This window comes from Botryllus schlosseri, chromosome 14 (genome assembly GCF_051294905.1).
Source record: "Botryllus schlosseri isolate E-star chromosome 14, Bs_hap1, whole genome shotgun sequence".
NCBI lineage: Eukaryota > Metazoa > Chordata > Ascidiacea > Stolidobranchia > Styelidae > Botryllus > Botryllus schlosseri.
Genome location: NC_137249.1, coordinates 20,225,074 through 20,242,544, shown reverse-complemented (window position 1 = coordinate 20,242,544; position 17,471 = coordinate 20,225,074). Strand labels below are relative to the sequence as shown.

The 17,471-nt window shown below is 41.2% G+C and overlaps 1 protein-coding gene and 1 long non-coding RNA gene across 12 annotated transcripts in view; both read right to left on the bottom strand.

Moving 5' to 3' along the window:
* LOC145455760 (myoferlin-like) overlaps positions 1-17,471 on the bottom strand; it is an 83,352-nt gene that overhangs the window by 40,046 nt on the left and 25,835 nt on the right. For 9 of the 11 annotated variants that reach the window (XM_080333747.1, XM_080333750.1, XM_080333751.1 and 6 more), the window contains exons 6-17: positions 17,080-17,173; positions 15,610-15,787; positions 14,092-14,236; positions 12,535-12,650; positions 12,282-12,319; positions 12,062-12,144; positions 11,886-11,985; positions 9,857-9,985; positions 7,656-7,741; positions 7,190-7,213; positions 806-906; positions 623-745 (exon numbers count right to left, since the gene is read on the bottom strand). In XM_080333747.1, coding sequence (XP_080189873.1) covers positions 623-745; positions 806-906; positions 7,190-7,213; positions 7,656-7,741; positions 9,857-9,985; positions 11,886-11,985; positions 12,062-12,144; positions 12,282-12,319; positions 12,535-12,650; positions 14,092-14,236; positions 15,610-15,787; positions 17,080-17,173 — 1,217 coding nt within the window. The remainder of the gene's footprint in view (positions 1-622; positions 746-805; positions 907-7,189; positions 7,214-7,655; positions 7,742-9,856; positions 9,986-11,885; positions 11,986-12,061; positions 12,145-12,281; positions 12,320-12,534; positions 12,651-14,091; positions 14,237-15,609; positions 15,788-17,079; positions 17,174-17,471) is intronic. The other 2 variants (XM_080333745.1, XM_080333753.1) reach the window with 1 other exon arrangement.
* LOC145455810 (uncharacterized) lies at positions 1,341-6,491 on the bottom strand. Its single transcript, XR_013920425.1, has 2 exons — positions 5,614-6,491; positions 1,341-2,904 (listed from the first exon to the last, which is right to left on the bottom strand). It is a non-coding gene; the product is annotated as an uncharacterized LOC145455810 (long non-coding RNA).

Here is a 17,471-nt window from a genome sequence, read left to right as displayed (position 1 = left end):
AATTTTATATCACTGGTCTTAATCCAAAGATAGCGTCGCATTGATACCCAAAATACAAATTAAATTGTCAGGGTCACGAAACCATCTCAAAATAGCCCTCAAACTCTGAAAGTCGGCACTGTCCCGAACAGCCGCCTAATGAAATTGGCCGTTGGTCAATGGTCATGTTCATTGTGTTGCCACGCAGCCATTCTTGGAAGAATGCCGTTTTTCAGACTTTGAGGGCAGTTTCGGGGTGGATACATTGCCCCCGCAAGATGTTAATTTGTATTTCGGGAATCAGCGCGACACTAGCTTTCGATTAAGACCAGTTATATTAAATTTCTGCGCCGGCTATAGTACTAAATATTACGCTTCTTTCACATTGCTCAGCTATAAGAACTTACGTCAATCTTACACCACGGTATAATTCAAACAAAACATTTCAAAACAAATGATGCCTACACGTAAGGACGTAGGAAGGTATGCACGTACGCACGTAGGATTTCTACCCGCAACATAATTCTGAGTTGGGTTGGTTGTGTTGGCGTGTACCACCTTTCAGGTGTGAATACATATGTTCTCTTCGCTAATATTGTAGCTAGGTGTACTGTACTGTAACGAAACTATCTCAAATGCGCACCTTCGAAGCGGCAATTATTTCGTCATCAATGGGCTGCGACGGTAGCGGATTCTCGACACCTTCCTCCTCGATTTTAGTCACGATTTCAATCATCATTCTCCCGCGATACGCGCAACCGTTAGCCTGTAACGGCGTGAAAATGGAGTTGTTCACGAGCCGGGTTTCCTGGGAGTCTCGGCTTACCTTGCCGAGATTCATCGGCTCGAGGTTGTCCCCGAATTCGGAAAATTCGCGCGGCGAACCGTAGATGTTAACGAAAGTCGGTCCGAATGTGGGTAGGAATCCTGAATGCATCACGTTACAGTGTTGAGGTAACAAGTGAGATTACCGTGGCAATGTAACGCATGCAGCGAAAGTCAGAGGCAAAGCGTTTGTACCAAGTTGGGAGACTAGAATATTTTGAGATTTTACGCATTATAGAATTGAAATTAGACCATAGAAACATTTCACAAATTATATTAGAATTATATTACCGGCAGTTCGCTCTAATTAGTCTAATTTCAGAACTAGAATTATTTCGTTGTCCAAGAGTATGTACTTCGTAGTTCGTCCTCTTTCGTTCGGGGGCTCTCAGGTTAGCTGTCTCCGTCTGACTTGAGAACTAGATAATTTTAGTCGTCTAATCGGATTAATTAGAAAGACATGTTAGTAATCTGATTCGAATCTAATTTGGTAAATATTTGTATGATTTAATTTTGATTCTATAGTGCTATGAAACGAGCCTGGCTTGGTGAAAAGACATTTGTCGTTCGTCGTGCTTATGGCAATGAACTTTGATTTGATTTTGTTGTACTTCCTCCAGATCCGTTATGTAATTTAATTCCAAAGGTTTTGCGAATACAGTAATTCTAACTATAATCTGATTGGAAGAAAATTGTGTAGCTATAATTCTGATTCTATAGTGTCATTTTCAAAACCTGAAAATTTGTTACATGTGATTCTGATTTAGAACAGAGGTCTCAAACTCAAATGTGATCGCGGGCCATTTCCTCGTTTTTGATGACGCCGCGGGTCGCATCATCAGTCTTAGGGATATTCAAGGTATAATTTCCAAGTAGGCCATATTTGATGGGACCTTGAAGACAGGCATTCCACAAACATCGTGGAAATGTAATTTACTATTGCATTATTCACGCTTGACACGGAACAAAAATCATATTTTCAAATATTTGAATAAAATTGTTTTTGTGCCGGGCATAATTTTCCTAATTAATGAGTTATAGGCATCATACGACAGGATGCATCATGACATCGTAAAACTGTCCGGTTATAATATTGCAGCAAGTGGACCTTTGACGTGCCACAATTTTATGTAGAATATTTCAAAATTTACTAATGATTGATCTGATATCAGAGCATTTGAGCGGTATAGCCAAATCCAGGTTTTGATAAAGTCGTGATAAGTATAGACGATTGTTATAGTCAAATTAAATCAGCGTTAGATTTCGCCCTCGATTATTATCAATAACAACTTTATATAATCATTATTGAGCCATAGCAATAGCATTGCTTTTTAACATTTTTAGCGATCGTACCACTTGTGCTTCCAATGAGATTTCTCCTAGCCGCTGTCCATTTTCAAGACAATTTCTGGTGGTACCTATATTAGAATCAGAATGCCCATTCACATAAAATCGCTCGTAGCGCGAAGACTATTTTCCAGTTGAATAAATTGGCCAAGAAAATATTCCACAGCATATAGGCCTAATTCCACAATGCATCTCCCACACCCTGATGCGGTGCTTTCGTATCCCGATGGGGTCTACGGACCCTGGTAAAGAACCCCAGGAATAGAAATGTCCAATCGGCGAATAATTCATTGGTGTTACTAGTTACAGCTGTATAGCGTATACTACTACCCTACTCGCCACCGATAATAACATGGATAAAGAGAACAAACAACACCCAGCATGTAACCAGCTTTAAGTCACGGGGGTCATAGAATGCCATGGTTGCCATACTGACCTGATTAGATAGCTATGTACAAACCCTACGCAAGGCAATCTAAGACCTTTTGATATATTACTACTCCCCATGACAGTGGCGTAGATTGTTGCATCCGTAGGATTAACATTAGTCACCGTTCCGAGTCGCAAGTCCATCTCTGATTTTAACGTTAGGCCCGACTCAACTCGAGTCATTTGTATTTAATCACCCATTCAATCAGAAATCGAGTAATTTTACAGGAAGGTCGCACCAAACCAAATCACAATTGTTAGTCACGAATTATCAACGGGTCATGTTTTATCGTCATGAACTAGAAATGTGACGTATTAGCTGATCTTCCACCGCATGGTAGTGTAGCGTACCGCTCCATGATTAACCTACCCTCGCTGATTACTGATTATGTTACTGCTACGTCTTGTTGTATTGTACTCTTTTATGCAGTCGCCTATTAGTCACCGTCCGAGTAGCAGTCGGCCTGTGGTCACCGTTGGAGATGCAGTCGCCTTTTAGTCACCGTCTGAGCCTGTCGCTTTTAGTCTCCATCGGACGAGCATCGTCATGTTTAGTTGTTTTAATAAAAAGAGCAATGCTGACTTGTCTACTTTTGACTTATCGAGCCGCGGACCAAGAAGAACGCGCGCCCACGACAGAGCACGCTATATTTTGGTGACCCCGACGTGATATTCCTAGCCGACGTGATTTCGCCAGCCGACTTAAACCCGACGTGGTTGCCGACGTGATTTCGCTGATCATTTTGGAAATGCAACGCGGTAGACGGGACAACTGTAATGCCGCAAGATTGACCAGGATCAACGATGGAAAGCGATGAACTCACGAAACTCGAAAACGAGATTTTCCCTGGCTACATAGGAATCGTTAGTTTGTCTTCATGGATGCGGGATTTCAACGACATGGAATTCGGACCTTTCCACACGTACTTGCTTTGGTACGACGCTTCGACCCGATGATACTCAACGTCTGTGTCAGTTTAATTTTGATTGAGTACGCCATACCGCTGACAGAAGACTCCAGAACAACTCCAATCTGCATGCTGAAGACTTCACCGAGTACAACTTCCTTCATCGATTGCGGACTACCATATTCGCAGCACGACGGAGACGTGACCGAGCCTTAGCACAGCGACCACGTACACTGAATTCTCTTCGCAACTTCATATCTCCGATCGCCCGACACCGACATACTTGCTTTTTCTACGTAGATATAGAGGCAGCTATACTGTATCTGTCTCGCTACGCATTCCAAATGTCTAAACAAAGATGAGCCGAACGAAATTTTACGCAACCGACGGAACCATTATTCATGATGGGACCATGAACCGAATCGAATCACCTCGACATCGACAGAGACAGCGGGAAATGCGCTCAAACGCAGATCACCCTTCACTCAATCTTGTCGAGCGACGACTTACAACTATCCTATCACCTTGATAGGCATATTCCGAATGAAAACGCTCTTCGTCTCAGTATTATGTGGCAGACGCTTTCGACGTTCTGTTCTGCATTACCCGCTCACGCATCCGAGAATCTACTAGACTTCTCACGGACCTAAACGACACGACTTGCGAAATATGGAGCACGACCGACTTAATTCATGCAACGTCAACGTGCTGGTCCAATAACCCTCGAAGTTCAATCGGAATGTAGGGATTCTCTCCATTGCCAGTGTACTTGTCGAACAACTCCGCTCAGTGATGTTGATTGACGTTCCACTAGCAATATCTGCATATTCATTCATTTGCTCCATGTGCGTATTGACCGTTTTGCAGTTGAATTCTTATCGTTATTTTACGCCATCAGTCACGACTAGACGTTGCATATCCCAAAACTGTTGTAAGTTTGATCATCACGCAAACTTCGACTTATGTTAGCGAATTATGACGTTATCTCTTACGCCCAAAAGCTTTCGCAACCCATACCTACTGGCGTACAATATAGGATTAGACAACGCTTCAGTACCGCAATTCATGAAAAATCCCACTCCTCCGCTTTACTCGATCAACTATACTTTTTCGCCATCAATTAGTCGACCCCTCTTCTAGTATTATTCACTATTCACTCCGATGGTATCGGCTGCGCTAGTAAATCCCAACGCTCCTTTTCTTGGTTGCGCAGATTCCAGATAACTTTCATTCGACTTGAAAATCACATGTCCCAAACGATTATACAATTACACGCACATGTGTTTGCAGTGATAATCACCGTACATCACTCGATTCAGTTTATTCTGTCCACATCAAGTTTTGATCCGCACCGAAATGTTTTTCACAATTCGAACGAATAACTGTCCGCATGACGCCTCAACCGATTGGCTTTGAATATGCCAGTGGCCGTAATATTCGTACTCCACATCACTTGAATGACTTTGTGTTGTCACCAGTATTTAAAATGGATATTTAGTGTGTTACTCATTCACTTTTCCGCCATCACTTGTATTTTTTTCGCAACAGGCTCCTTCATCTCCTGTATGTTCTATAAATCGTGTCTTGAGCCTTTCTCATTGTAAAGTGCATCATTATCGCTAAACGAACAATTGTGTCGTTAATAGCTTCACCACTACGCCTATCTCACTTTCATTAACGTTAGAACATTTAGAATTGAACTCGTATTCGAAACCTAATCTGTAATCATTGCCATGTCATGCTGGTAGCGTCATTCATTCGTAGTTATATCGTTGACTGATGTAGTGTCCATATCATATCCTAAAGCTTTTACCAACCAGGGGGGCCCTTGTAGCGTACCGCTCCATGATTAACCTACCCTCGCTGATTACTGATTATGTTACTGCTACGTCTTGTTGTATTGTACTCTTTTATGCAGTCGCCTATTAGTCACCGTCCGAGTAGCAGTCGGCCTGTGGTCACCGTTGGAGATGCAGTCGCCTTTTAGTCACCGTCTGAGCCTGTCGCTTTTAGTCTCCATCGGACGAGCATCGTCATGTTTAGTTGTTTTAATAAAAAGAGCAATGCTGACTTGTCTACTTTTGACTTATCGAGCCGCGGACCAAGAAGAACGCGCGCCCACGACAGAGCACGCTATAGTAGCTTTTAAAGGTGATGTGATAGTAAAGTTTGTTGAGATTTCAGTGATTCTTATAGTAGTTTCAGGGTGAACATCAAGTTCTTATATCTAAAAACGATAAATGGTACTTGAATGTATTGTTGAATACTTGAAATTCCAAAATACCGTCGCGGGCCGCGTGTTTGAGACCTCCGAATTTTAGAAGATATGAGCTATATGTAGCCTCAATATACATCGGCCTCTACTACGCCAAGCCTAGTAGATTATGCTTATTCAACTATAGCAGAATTTAGCGAAGAACAAATTAGGAAGTGGCCGGAACGTGCGTAATATGCGGGGTGTTCTGGTATCAAAAATGATCCACATGCATACCAGCCGCATCCCTATACTTCTGGATGAAGTGGTCATTTGCTACAATGCGATATCATGCGAATCATTCATACGTAGCGTTGCAGCTTGCAGTCAATTGTTGCGTGTAAAATTAGGCTCGAAGCTAGATTGCTAATAAGATCGACATTAAGCGCGCATTCGCACCGATTCCCATTGGCTTCAGTTTTCTTTACTCGTGTAACAGATCGTTTTGTTTCTGACCTAACGCAGTTGCCTGCATTAGTAATCACGTGCAGTATCATTCCGGTTTTAGGAACTGTAGCAACGTTTTTATCGGGCAAAAGCAATGTCTTGTTACATGTTCGTAACCACTACAATTTGACCATTGTGAACCAGTGCAAATGCGCGAAAAGACGTTAGGAATTGGTGTGGATCCGGAGTAGGAGTAGGAGTAGGAGTAGGAATAGGATCTGAACAAGCGAAACATGCACTGATCTCTTTGAGAGTAGCGTATAATTGTAGGGTTTTAGATGAAAGTTCTTGCAACGAATAGGCATTGGAACGTGACAGATTGTGCGGACGTGCATTGCTTGCCGAAAGACACTAGAATTTGTAGGGACATACATAAGATGTTACATAACTACTGTGGTTGGGATTATATCATATGTAATCTTTCCGGTTGCGCTAACAAAAAGCGCAGTCACGCTTGTCAGAAATCTGAAACCACTGTCGGAAAACTGAGTGAAGCAGATATTGATCGATAGAGGATTGGATTTCCAAAATGTGTGTGAGGGCTACACTTAGCCGTAGCAGACAAGACGTTTCTGTGCAATCGTAGCCACGAGCATGTCCGCCGAGGGCTCTGTTATGGAAATACCCGTGGCACATAGCCGTGGCAAAACCATGATTACAATATAATAGCAAACCGCATTTCCGTATGGTTTGTAAATGGTAGCTAGAATATAAAGTACACATTTGCTACATCTGCGTCATGCAAGTATAGTACAGAAACATAACTGAATTAGCACTACAGAATCAGTCGTCACGGTTGATCCACTTCATGATACATCATAATCAAGGATTAGCATATACTGAATGCGCAAAAATCCAATTGTGACATCACACCCTCATAGTTTATGGCATTTCCATGTGTCACGGAAAGCCATCTGACTGGATTGGTAGGACAATTTCCAATTATAATCATGCGTCGTAAATTGTACAGCGATCGTGGTCATGCCATCAGCAACCTTACCGTCTGCGAGGTCGTCATCCATCTCTACGCGTATAACAGAACAGAAAATTGAACATATAGGAAATTTTCAAAGGCGAAAACGCACTGGAAGTATGGATGCTAAATAGAAGAACTACAAAGGTATATTTTAGTTGATCATAAAGCTCATAAGTAGAGCCGTTCGCAGAAAGTGAAGTTATTCCTTCAAGCTATCAAGACTGCAAAAAGGGTATCTCTGCGACAGTTGAAGACGTACGTACCCACCCACAGTAAATCATAAAGAATTGTCGACAAGAAAACTCCATTTAGTCTCACAGGTATGAATGCACTTGCTTGGTGTAATAGTGTAATCGAATTGACCGATATGTTAGTTTACTCATTGCACTTATTCTGTTCACGCATATCGCGTAGCAAGCACACTTTACTGTCTCGATGCAGAGCACATCACGACGCACGGAACATGACAAAACGAATGGCGCGCAGATACCTGAATCGGAGTCTTCTCCCGTGGACGAAATCTTGGATACTGGAATTTTAATCGTACCGACGGAGTCGTCAGCACCAATTCTGTCCCTGAAAGGAATTGAAAGTTTCCACCCACGCCGCACTACCGGTATCATACGAAAGCCTAGCACAATTTAACGTGCTTCAAAGCAGAAACAAACGTTTAATGTGTGATCATGTATCATTGTTAATAGGTAGGAATCCTGGAGTCAACCTCGGTCGGACTCGAACCCGCAACCCGTTGGTGTTGCAGCTATGAATTATACCGCTACGCTATTATCTCGCCACGGTTGGTACCATGTGTAGGCTACTTTCATTTCATTTCGCAGAGTTAGATAACGCAAGCTACAAATGGTATAAATTAGTGACCCTATACCAATAAAAACGAAAACTATAGCACCACCGATAACCTCGATATATTCAGCCGATATTCGAAAGATTTGGCACATAGATCAAGGCGTATTTCCTAAACTTCAGAGCAATAATTGAACAGCTTTGTAGCCATTGCTATGCTTGAACATGAAACTACTAGAAATGATCCATCTGGACACCCGTAAGTTACAATAAATGTACAACTATTCCCAGTCTATAGCAGTCGCATATGATAGTTCTCTTACTCCGTACTATACACCATGTTTCCACACCACGAAAATTTCCGATAGGCTATATTTTAAGTCTAATGGTCAATACCGATATTTCTTTCAAAGTGTAATGTCGACTCGATACTATGGGTCGTGTTCAAAACAATTATTATCATTCAACAAACAACTGGTGAAACTAAATACAAGTTATCTGAAAAGATAGTAATGGTGATTAGAACACAAATTTGCGCGGTAAGTAGTATTGAATTGTCATCAAAGATGTTGCTGACGGAAAATGGCCGTAGCAGAGTGCGACATAAACTGTTAAGATGCCAGCGTCAAGTGGCAGGGGTGGGTAAACTTTTGAGCTCGCGGGCCGCATTCAATATCTGAATCCATTCGCGGGCCGCACTATATAAAATTGGGATTATAAACCAAAACGCAATATTGGTAATTGATTATATAGTGAGGACATGGAGATAATATATATGCTTATTTAAAACAAACCAAATATTGCTTTGATGATATCGTACACGCGTCTGAAACAGTGGCGAGATTTCATAGGTTGGTCGACCTCAGTAACCAATTTGACAAAACTATAGCGATGAAAGTCGGTCGTCCCGATTCTTAGAACAAGATTAAAGTTTAAATCTGTGAGCAGCGATCTGTTCATTTATTTACTAATTCCACTTTTGGTTCAGTTCCAGGATACACAATGCTGACAGCATCATAACAATGTTAGCTTCAAACACGCTTCTACTATGTGTAATAGAAAAAATATAAATAACCTAATAATTCTACGCATACAGAGAACAAATCTACCTAAGACACGCGCGAATCGTTTTTAAAAGCACATCACTGAAATAATTAAAACTGGAGTGGCTAATCTAAAATCACACTCGTCATCCGAATTATGTCAATCTCGTTAATAATTTCTGTGAAGTTTAGCAGTTGAAACCTTTGAAACTGCGTGGGCCTTGAGATCGGGCTATCGCGCCAGAAATTAAACATAAGAAATAATATAGGAAGTACTTACCTTAGAACAGTGGTTCTCAAATTTTTAAGACACACCCCTCCCCCTTATGATGGTGAAGGATTCCCCCCCCCCCCCCCCCATATGGTCATATCGAAAAACGCAACCAGGATGCTTGCAACCTAACGGATAGTTTGATGGCATTAAAGGTTACGACTGTTGATGAGAGATTTTTAAATATGAAATTCAAACTATATACGGAGCAATAATCGTGAACCGGATGTAAATCGCGCGTAGGGCGAAAGTTTTTTTCAGTTAAGCTCAGCTTCGCGCCCCCTTCAGATGCTTTCACGCCCCAAATGGGCGCGTCCCCAGTTTGAGAAACACTGCCTTAGAATTATTCTGGTGAAATATACTAAAAAAAGGTTTAATCAAGTCCTTGCGTTAATTCGATTTTTAGTACGCCTTTTATCAATATATTTAATAAATTTCTTTAGACTCGCGCGGGCCGCACAGAACGGTGTTGCGGGCCGCATGAGGCCCGCGGGCCGTAGTTCCCCCCCCCTTGATTTATGGTCACGTATTAAACCGAATGTCTTTACCGAGGTTTTGCAAGAGCTGTCGACTCACCAGTCGTATAATGTCAACTGCATTGTGTCGCACATAGACGGAAATTTCAGAGGCAGCGCCAGCTCTTCGTAAAATTCCGGATTGTTGTTTTGTTCGATAATCTTCGTCTTTCTTTTCTTCCCGGCAAATCTGAACGACAGCTGGCGTTTGGCGAATTTTCGTAGCGGGTTAATGAACGGCGGAAATTGACAGGATCCGGACTTCGGATTCGATCCCAACAGGGAATCGGAACATTTACTCAATTTCATTCCCGCCCGCGTGTTTTATCGAAATTTGATAGAAGATTTGGAATTGAACCTTCTATCATCACCACCTGAGCCTGAGCACACCCACCATCTACAAAAGTCAATACGCAACGAAAGGCTAATTAGTAGGGATGGTGTGAACGTGACGTTCACGTTCGCGTTCTGTGTGTGAACCTCACAAATTTAGAGGTTCGCGTTCACAAACGAACCTTGGTAGTTTCTGTACTGTGGACCTTTTTCATAGATTACAATTTTACCTCAATATAACATCGTTGATTTAAATGTATTGCATTTCAACTGCGGGCCACTCTATGCATGGCGCTGGCAGCATAATAAAATCAACACTAAATGAGCATGCACCTTGACATCTTGAAAATTTTACTTGCTTCATTACAAAAGTTTGCTTGAAATATCCAGATTTCCGTTTGTGAATATTTAGTGACTCCTTGCTGTGAGCTCGACTCGCAATCACACAACATCAAGATCGAAATACACGACATGTATAGGTAGTCAGCGAATGATGCTTATTCAACCAATCAATAAAATTGATATCGTTGTCTGATGTGAAAAATCTTGCAGGCGTCCGGGGTCAATCTTGACATCATATGTTTAATGTATTATAAAAACGAAATCAGTACGATTGGGGTGTTGGCTACTGCTGTATTACATGTTAATGGGGTAATATATGTAGCACTATGTAGCAATATTCAGACTCCGAATGCATTGTCCCTTCACTGAAATGTAGGGTTGGAATTAGCAAATTGACGTCACGTGACGTCATGGGGTTCACGTTCGCGTTCACACAGAACCTTTCAAAAAGGTTCGCGCTCACACAAACCTGAACCGTCCAGAGGTTCACACCATCCCTACTAATTCGTAATTGAAATAGAATGGTTCGTGAATCAAATGTTATCAAGCTGCCACAGCCAATCCTCTGCCGATAGAAATCACACCCCTATTTTACTCAGGAAATAATTTATTAGTATTATGTTCCAGCCTTAATCACGGATGAAAATACAAAAAACCCAAAGCACATGTCAAAAATAAGGACAAATCTTATAAGGTTATCGACGGAACCGAGGTTACTAATACGAAAGTGCTGAAGGCAACGGTCTTACCTTTAGCACGACTTAGTATTACCGAGACGAGTGCGTCACAAATGGTTTGCTGCGAAGGCAGTATTTGGTGCGCTGATCCGGTATGAAATATTTTTAAATTGTGACAAGGCTTGATAATAATTAACAACATCCGTTACAGGAAATCGAGCGTAGCGCAAGATCTATTTTCGTCGATTTGATTTAATTGTTCAAAATTGTTAATCCAGCTGCTATGAAATAAGATTAGCGAGCTTTTAGGACTATATGGATCTCTCCTGGTTTTCCCCGGCTGCAAAATGGCACAGCCTGCGCTGCATGTATGATTTCAACCACGCGCCATAATTGAGCAGCGGGCAATCGGACATACTACATTACATTGTTCGTACCGTTATTAATTCATTTCTACATTAAAGATTCTCAGTGACGGAAGCTCCCTTGATTTACTTGTACGTCTTATTTTAGTATGCCCACAGTTACTTGGATATAAAGTCAATTAGAAATCTTTATTCACATATTTTTTCAATTCACAAATAGATAGGTACGCTGAAGTTACCACAGATTCCACACTTTGGAAACCACTGGTCTACAAAGCTGGACGTTGGATATATACGCGCTAGAGCTTCTAAAAGTCAATTGATTGACGTTTGTTTTCGATCAGCAGTATTCTAGAATCTAGAATCGACTAACTTAAAAACGAGATACGGATCCACCAGCGTTTTTTGCGACTCCGCAGACGATTCACCCATTCCGATGAATTTCTTCATGCTTTGAAACGCCGCCGTGTCCACTAGCGGGAAGATGGAACAAAAATAGGCTTGTTAAAGTCGGAGCATGGGCCAGTATCAGCGCTGCTGTGAGCTTACTTTGAGGTATATCTTCGGCTTTGAAAACTCTCAGCATGAATATGGCGGATCGAAGTGACGCGCCAGCGGGCGTTAATAGATTTCTGCAGAAAGTGAAAAGTAACATCATCTTAATATCTTTTGCTATAACGATGATATGTGTGGAAATAGGTGATATTGTGCATGTTACGCCATGCGTGTACATTTTCGGATATTTTATGAATTCAGCAACATAACATACCCTTCTACGTCATCGTCGTCATCTTTGCCGCTGTCAGTCTAAACACAAATGGCAAGACCATATAGAGCAGGGTTACGTAACTAGCAGACAACGGTCCTAATGTGGACTTCATCAGTGTTGTATCCGGGCCCTTGTTGAAAATAGCTGACTATTCCGACCATCGAGTATATCATGCAGTCATTGCAAACTGTTTTCTTAGTAGCCTCTCACAGTACAATTCCGGAAGATGCGTTGAAATAGATGATATACTTACCGGCGGCTCATCTCCTGCGCCTAATATGCACATTGTCGCCTTCAAATATCCTTTCGGGGTGTTGGAGGAATCTTCCGGGTCGGTAAGCAGTATCCACTTTCGAACGTACGCATGACCTAACGAATCATACCGGTTATGCGATAAGAATCTTGCGATTGCACGGTTTATATTTCTTCAGGGATTGTTGTGCAGTATACAGTGTACAATGTGCAATCAATGTGCAATGTACGTACATCCCATTATCCTTGAAAAACGAACTTTGACATGGCCTTTAATAAGTCAATTACAGCCGTCAGTCGGAAAACTTCATCCAAACTTTGGCAAGGAAGCATGAAGTCCGCTTAGTTTGTGCTCTGTCGCCTACATAAAGCGCAGATGGAATGAAAATTCAATAGGGGTGGTATAAAATTGGGGGCTAATGTATTAACAACTAAATGGCGACACAGATTCATTTAGGATGCACCGAACAGCAATGGTATCCCTTAAAGAAATATAATCAAAAGGCGACACTCACCCTCTCCCAGGCTACACCAGTGGTCGCAGAACCAAGTTACTGGGGATTGTGTGAACGTGAGGTTCACGTACGCGTTCTGTGTGTGAACCTTGGATATTTAGAGGTTCACGTACACAAACGAACCTTGGAAGGTTTTGCACCGTGAACCTTGTCATATATTACAATTTTTCACGTCATTTTATAACATCTTTAGTTGAAATTCTTTGCATTTCAACTTCGCGCCACTCTACGCATAGTGCTAGCAGCATAAAAAAAATCCACACGAAACGAGTGTGCACTGTGGCAATCTCAAAATGTTTACATGCTTTGTTACAAAGGTTTTCTCGAAATATCCAGATTTCCGTTTTGTGAATATGTAGTGACCCTGTGCTGGTCACGCTACATGCAGCTAGTCAGCGAATGATGCTTATTCAACCAATCAATGAACTTCATGAAAAAATACATCGCTGTAACAATCTAGCAGGCGTACGGGATCCATCTTGATTTGGTATTTTATTGTACCGTAAAACCCGAATCCGTGCAATTGGGTCGTTGGCTACTGTATAACTTATTGACGGCGTAATGTCGGTGGCAAGTATGGAAATCCGTTCTGCATACTGCTCAATATCAATGTAGCAATAGTCAGACACCGAGTACATTTTCCCTTCTGGTCTAGACCGCTAAGGCGTAAGCTTACACTCCCCTTGTAAGTCCTCATTGAAATTGTTGGCAAAGCGACGGAGGACATTGATTTTAAGGGATTATTTCCTTTGATTGACCCAGTTGATACGTCTGGAGGCGTGTAGAAAGACGCCATGTACTTCAACATTGTGGCATAATTAGGCCTATATCGTGGCTAGACCGTGGACAGTATATTAAAATATCATTTCACTGAATGTAGGGTTAAAACCAGCAATATGACGTCACGTGAAGTCATAGGTTCATGTTCGCGTTCATACAGAACCTTTCAAAAAGGTTCGCGTTCACACACAAACCTGATCCTTTCAGAGGTTCACACCATCCTTACAAGTTACTAAGTTACGCATAGTCGAAGTTATTTATACCTTGCTGATCGTAAACGTTGCCCAAGTCCAGTTTAAAATGTCCGATGATCGAGTCGGATCTCAAACGCTTTGAATTGTTGATTGTAAACTCGATGACGTAATCGTAAAGTTCTTTTAGCGATTCCTTGAAGTTGAACAGCATCATCTGAGAAGGATTATTGAATAGTAAGCCTATATGCATAACAATTCAACTCACAACCGACGTATATGGCTAGCGCTAACGAAGCGTTGAATAACAGTCACTTAATTCTTCCTACAAGATACCTTAGTGTAAACATAATCACTCGTTTCTAGGGCATGTTTTTGTTACATAAAATCCTGAGAAAGTTGTACTTCATTTTAACAAAAATTGCAGTAAAAAGTAAAACTTGACTTAAGGCATTGCAGCAAAGCTCAGTGGTGGCAACTTTGACAAAATCAATACCCTGAAAAGTTGACCCGGCGAATATATATTTTGGGCAGTCTCGCCTGGGCGTCCGTGAAATGGAAACAACCTCAAATTTGAACGACAGAGAATTGATCAAGCGATTTATTTACTTATAGTTCGGGCACTGTAGTTGGGGTTGTTAAACTTCTAGCTTGCAAGCCCTTGCGTCTCAAGTATCATTGAGATGCACCTAATCCATCAGACATCACATAGCTCTTTCCTATGCAAATCAAAGAGAATAAAACCGTACTAGAATTAGTTTCGTGGAATGTTTTGAAATCACTCCTTTACATTTTGCACAGTCTCTCATAACAGTTGCAATACGAATTCGCAGGAAAAATAGAAAAAAGTTCCAAAAAGTTGCAATATAAAATTGATGCAAACAACTTGAAATATCATGCTACATAACTACCCAAGTATCTGTGAAGCTGCCGGAAGATGTAAAAAAGTTGCAAAAGTTGCAAAAACTTGCCCTACTCATTACTGAAGATGTGAATATCACACTTGTGGAGGATTTGTGGCTGTGTAGTGTAGTGTGTATGTGTTACGTGGGACTACCATCCGGGCAGAATAATTTATGGTATGTCGATTAACGTATAACGCTATCATCGAAATGATAAACATATTCGAGTGGATTTAATCATTTCACTACACATTATCACAGTTATCAAGTGATGTATATACAGGGATGGGCAAAATAGTATAATGTCAGACATACATCAAATGAAAGATTATGCTGTATTTCATCGACCATACTTCATTGAACTTTGAGATAATGTTGTGGCTTGACCACGGTTTGATCACTATCGTGCATAGCAAACATGTTTCTCGGGCTGTGATACAACCAACTGAAGCTTACAGCCTTCAACAATGGAAATTTGCCTCGAAGCTACAATTTCAGTACTAGAAAATATCATCTACTTGACCCGAATCATTAGAAATAATCCTCGATTCAGATTCGAGTATTCAAATCATTGTGCTCAACAATATAGTAATGTAATGATTAAGAAATCTGTAATGACACACGCTGTACCAGAAACTCAATCTAACCAACATCGATTTCAACTAACGGTGACTCCTTTGCTACTCACCTCCTCCCAAATCGGGGCGGATCCCTTTTTGACGCGGGTGATCTTTATCTGACTGGGACCGCATTTCACCTTCACCACGGGTTTGATGTTGGAACCGGCGAGCTGCCTGCCTGAGTGTATTTTCACGCGGACTTGGAAATCCTCGACTTTGTCAGATAGCTTGCTCCTATCAGTGCTCCTACGAATAAAAGAAAGTAAAATCTGTTCCGCCACTGAATACTCTCATATCATATTTGGAATCGGTTTTTACAGGCCATATGGGTAACCGAATAGCGCAAACACTGCATCGCATAGCTGGTTCAGTCTGTTTATATAGAAGTCGTAGTGTAGATATTTGGATCCCATTACACCCAACTATTGGCGGCAGAAATTAATTTATTGGCTGCCCACATATGAGCATGCGACACGGTGGAAAACGACAGTTCAGCATGGGACACTTCAGCATACGTTCTTCAGCATGTGACTTTATAACGCCAAAACTTACCCTAACCCGAAACATAGCCCTGAAACTAACCCGTATAAGGCGTATACATATCCTAAACCCAGGCCTAACCCTAACCCGTAATTTATTCTACATGCTCATGTGTCGCATGCTATAATGTCGCATGCAGATAAGTCTACGGACCAAATGCTACACGGACTGGTGAACCTTCAATGAGCAAATTTAAACCAAATTCCAATTACCAAAAATGTATGCAACTGAAAATTAGATATTCGAAATTTTATTTAATGCTTCTTTTTGATATTAGACGTGGTGCTATGGAAGTTTTCCGACGTGAAGTTCAAACTCGCTAAATTGAGTTTGATTGTTCGGTTTCTTAAGAAAGAAATGCGAGTTTGCTGTTTGATATAGAATCTATTCCATGGACATTTCTGCTTTATTTAACTGCTAAATGTGTCTAAATCGTAGTTGACGTTTAAGGAAATCTGTTTCAAAGTAAAATTTCTTATAACCTTCCACATTCCTAAACGAGTTGCATGCCACTTTTAAACAGTTTTGTACTACACTTGCAGCCTTGTGACGTATGCCAAGTCCAAAGCAGACGATATGAGCTCTATCGTACGACACAAAGAAGAAAAATACCTTTCACATTTAGAAATCAGTTTAAAAATGGATTTTTAATTTCTCTAATTAACGCAAAAGCTTCTTGCATTTTCGAATTGAGATATATAAGTCTAATATTTTTGCCGGGCCTGCAGCAAACCAGACACGGACCGGCTGTTGTGAACCACTGGTTTAATAGCCCTGTAGTGAGATAATGTAGAGTGCACATGCACAGTCCAGAATATACACGATAATAGGCTATTAGGCTATCCCCAACGAGATAAATAAACTTATGCATGCCGATTATTTATGATATAGCGTAAGCTAGACCCCGGTATTCGGGTATAAAACGATTTCAATATTCGTAGGTTTTCAACCCGACTATATTATAGGTTGATATTTGAAATTCTGCGATCTAAAATTACAGCTTTTTGGGTCCTCCCCCGCCCTCCGCGACATCAATCCCTTCATCGTTCGCGTTTTCATCCGAGTTATAGTCTTCGCCATCGTGTTCATCCCCTGAACAAGCAAATATTTGGTCAAGAGAATATACTAGACACAAAAAACGGCACTCCTGCGAATCATGTCCTCTTGATCTCTCGTAAAATCATAGTTGTACTATACTGCAGTGTACTGATACTATATTTCAGACATGAACGCTGATTCGAATTTGAAAGGAAAGGAATGATGGATTTTGGTCAAGATAGTATATATCGGATTGGTTTACGTACGATCTATAAACGAATTTGGTGAAATCGGATTAGTATTAGTCTACGGGCGTGTTGTAATGTCAAAATTCTGTTTGCATTTACGCGCA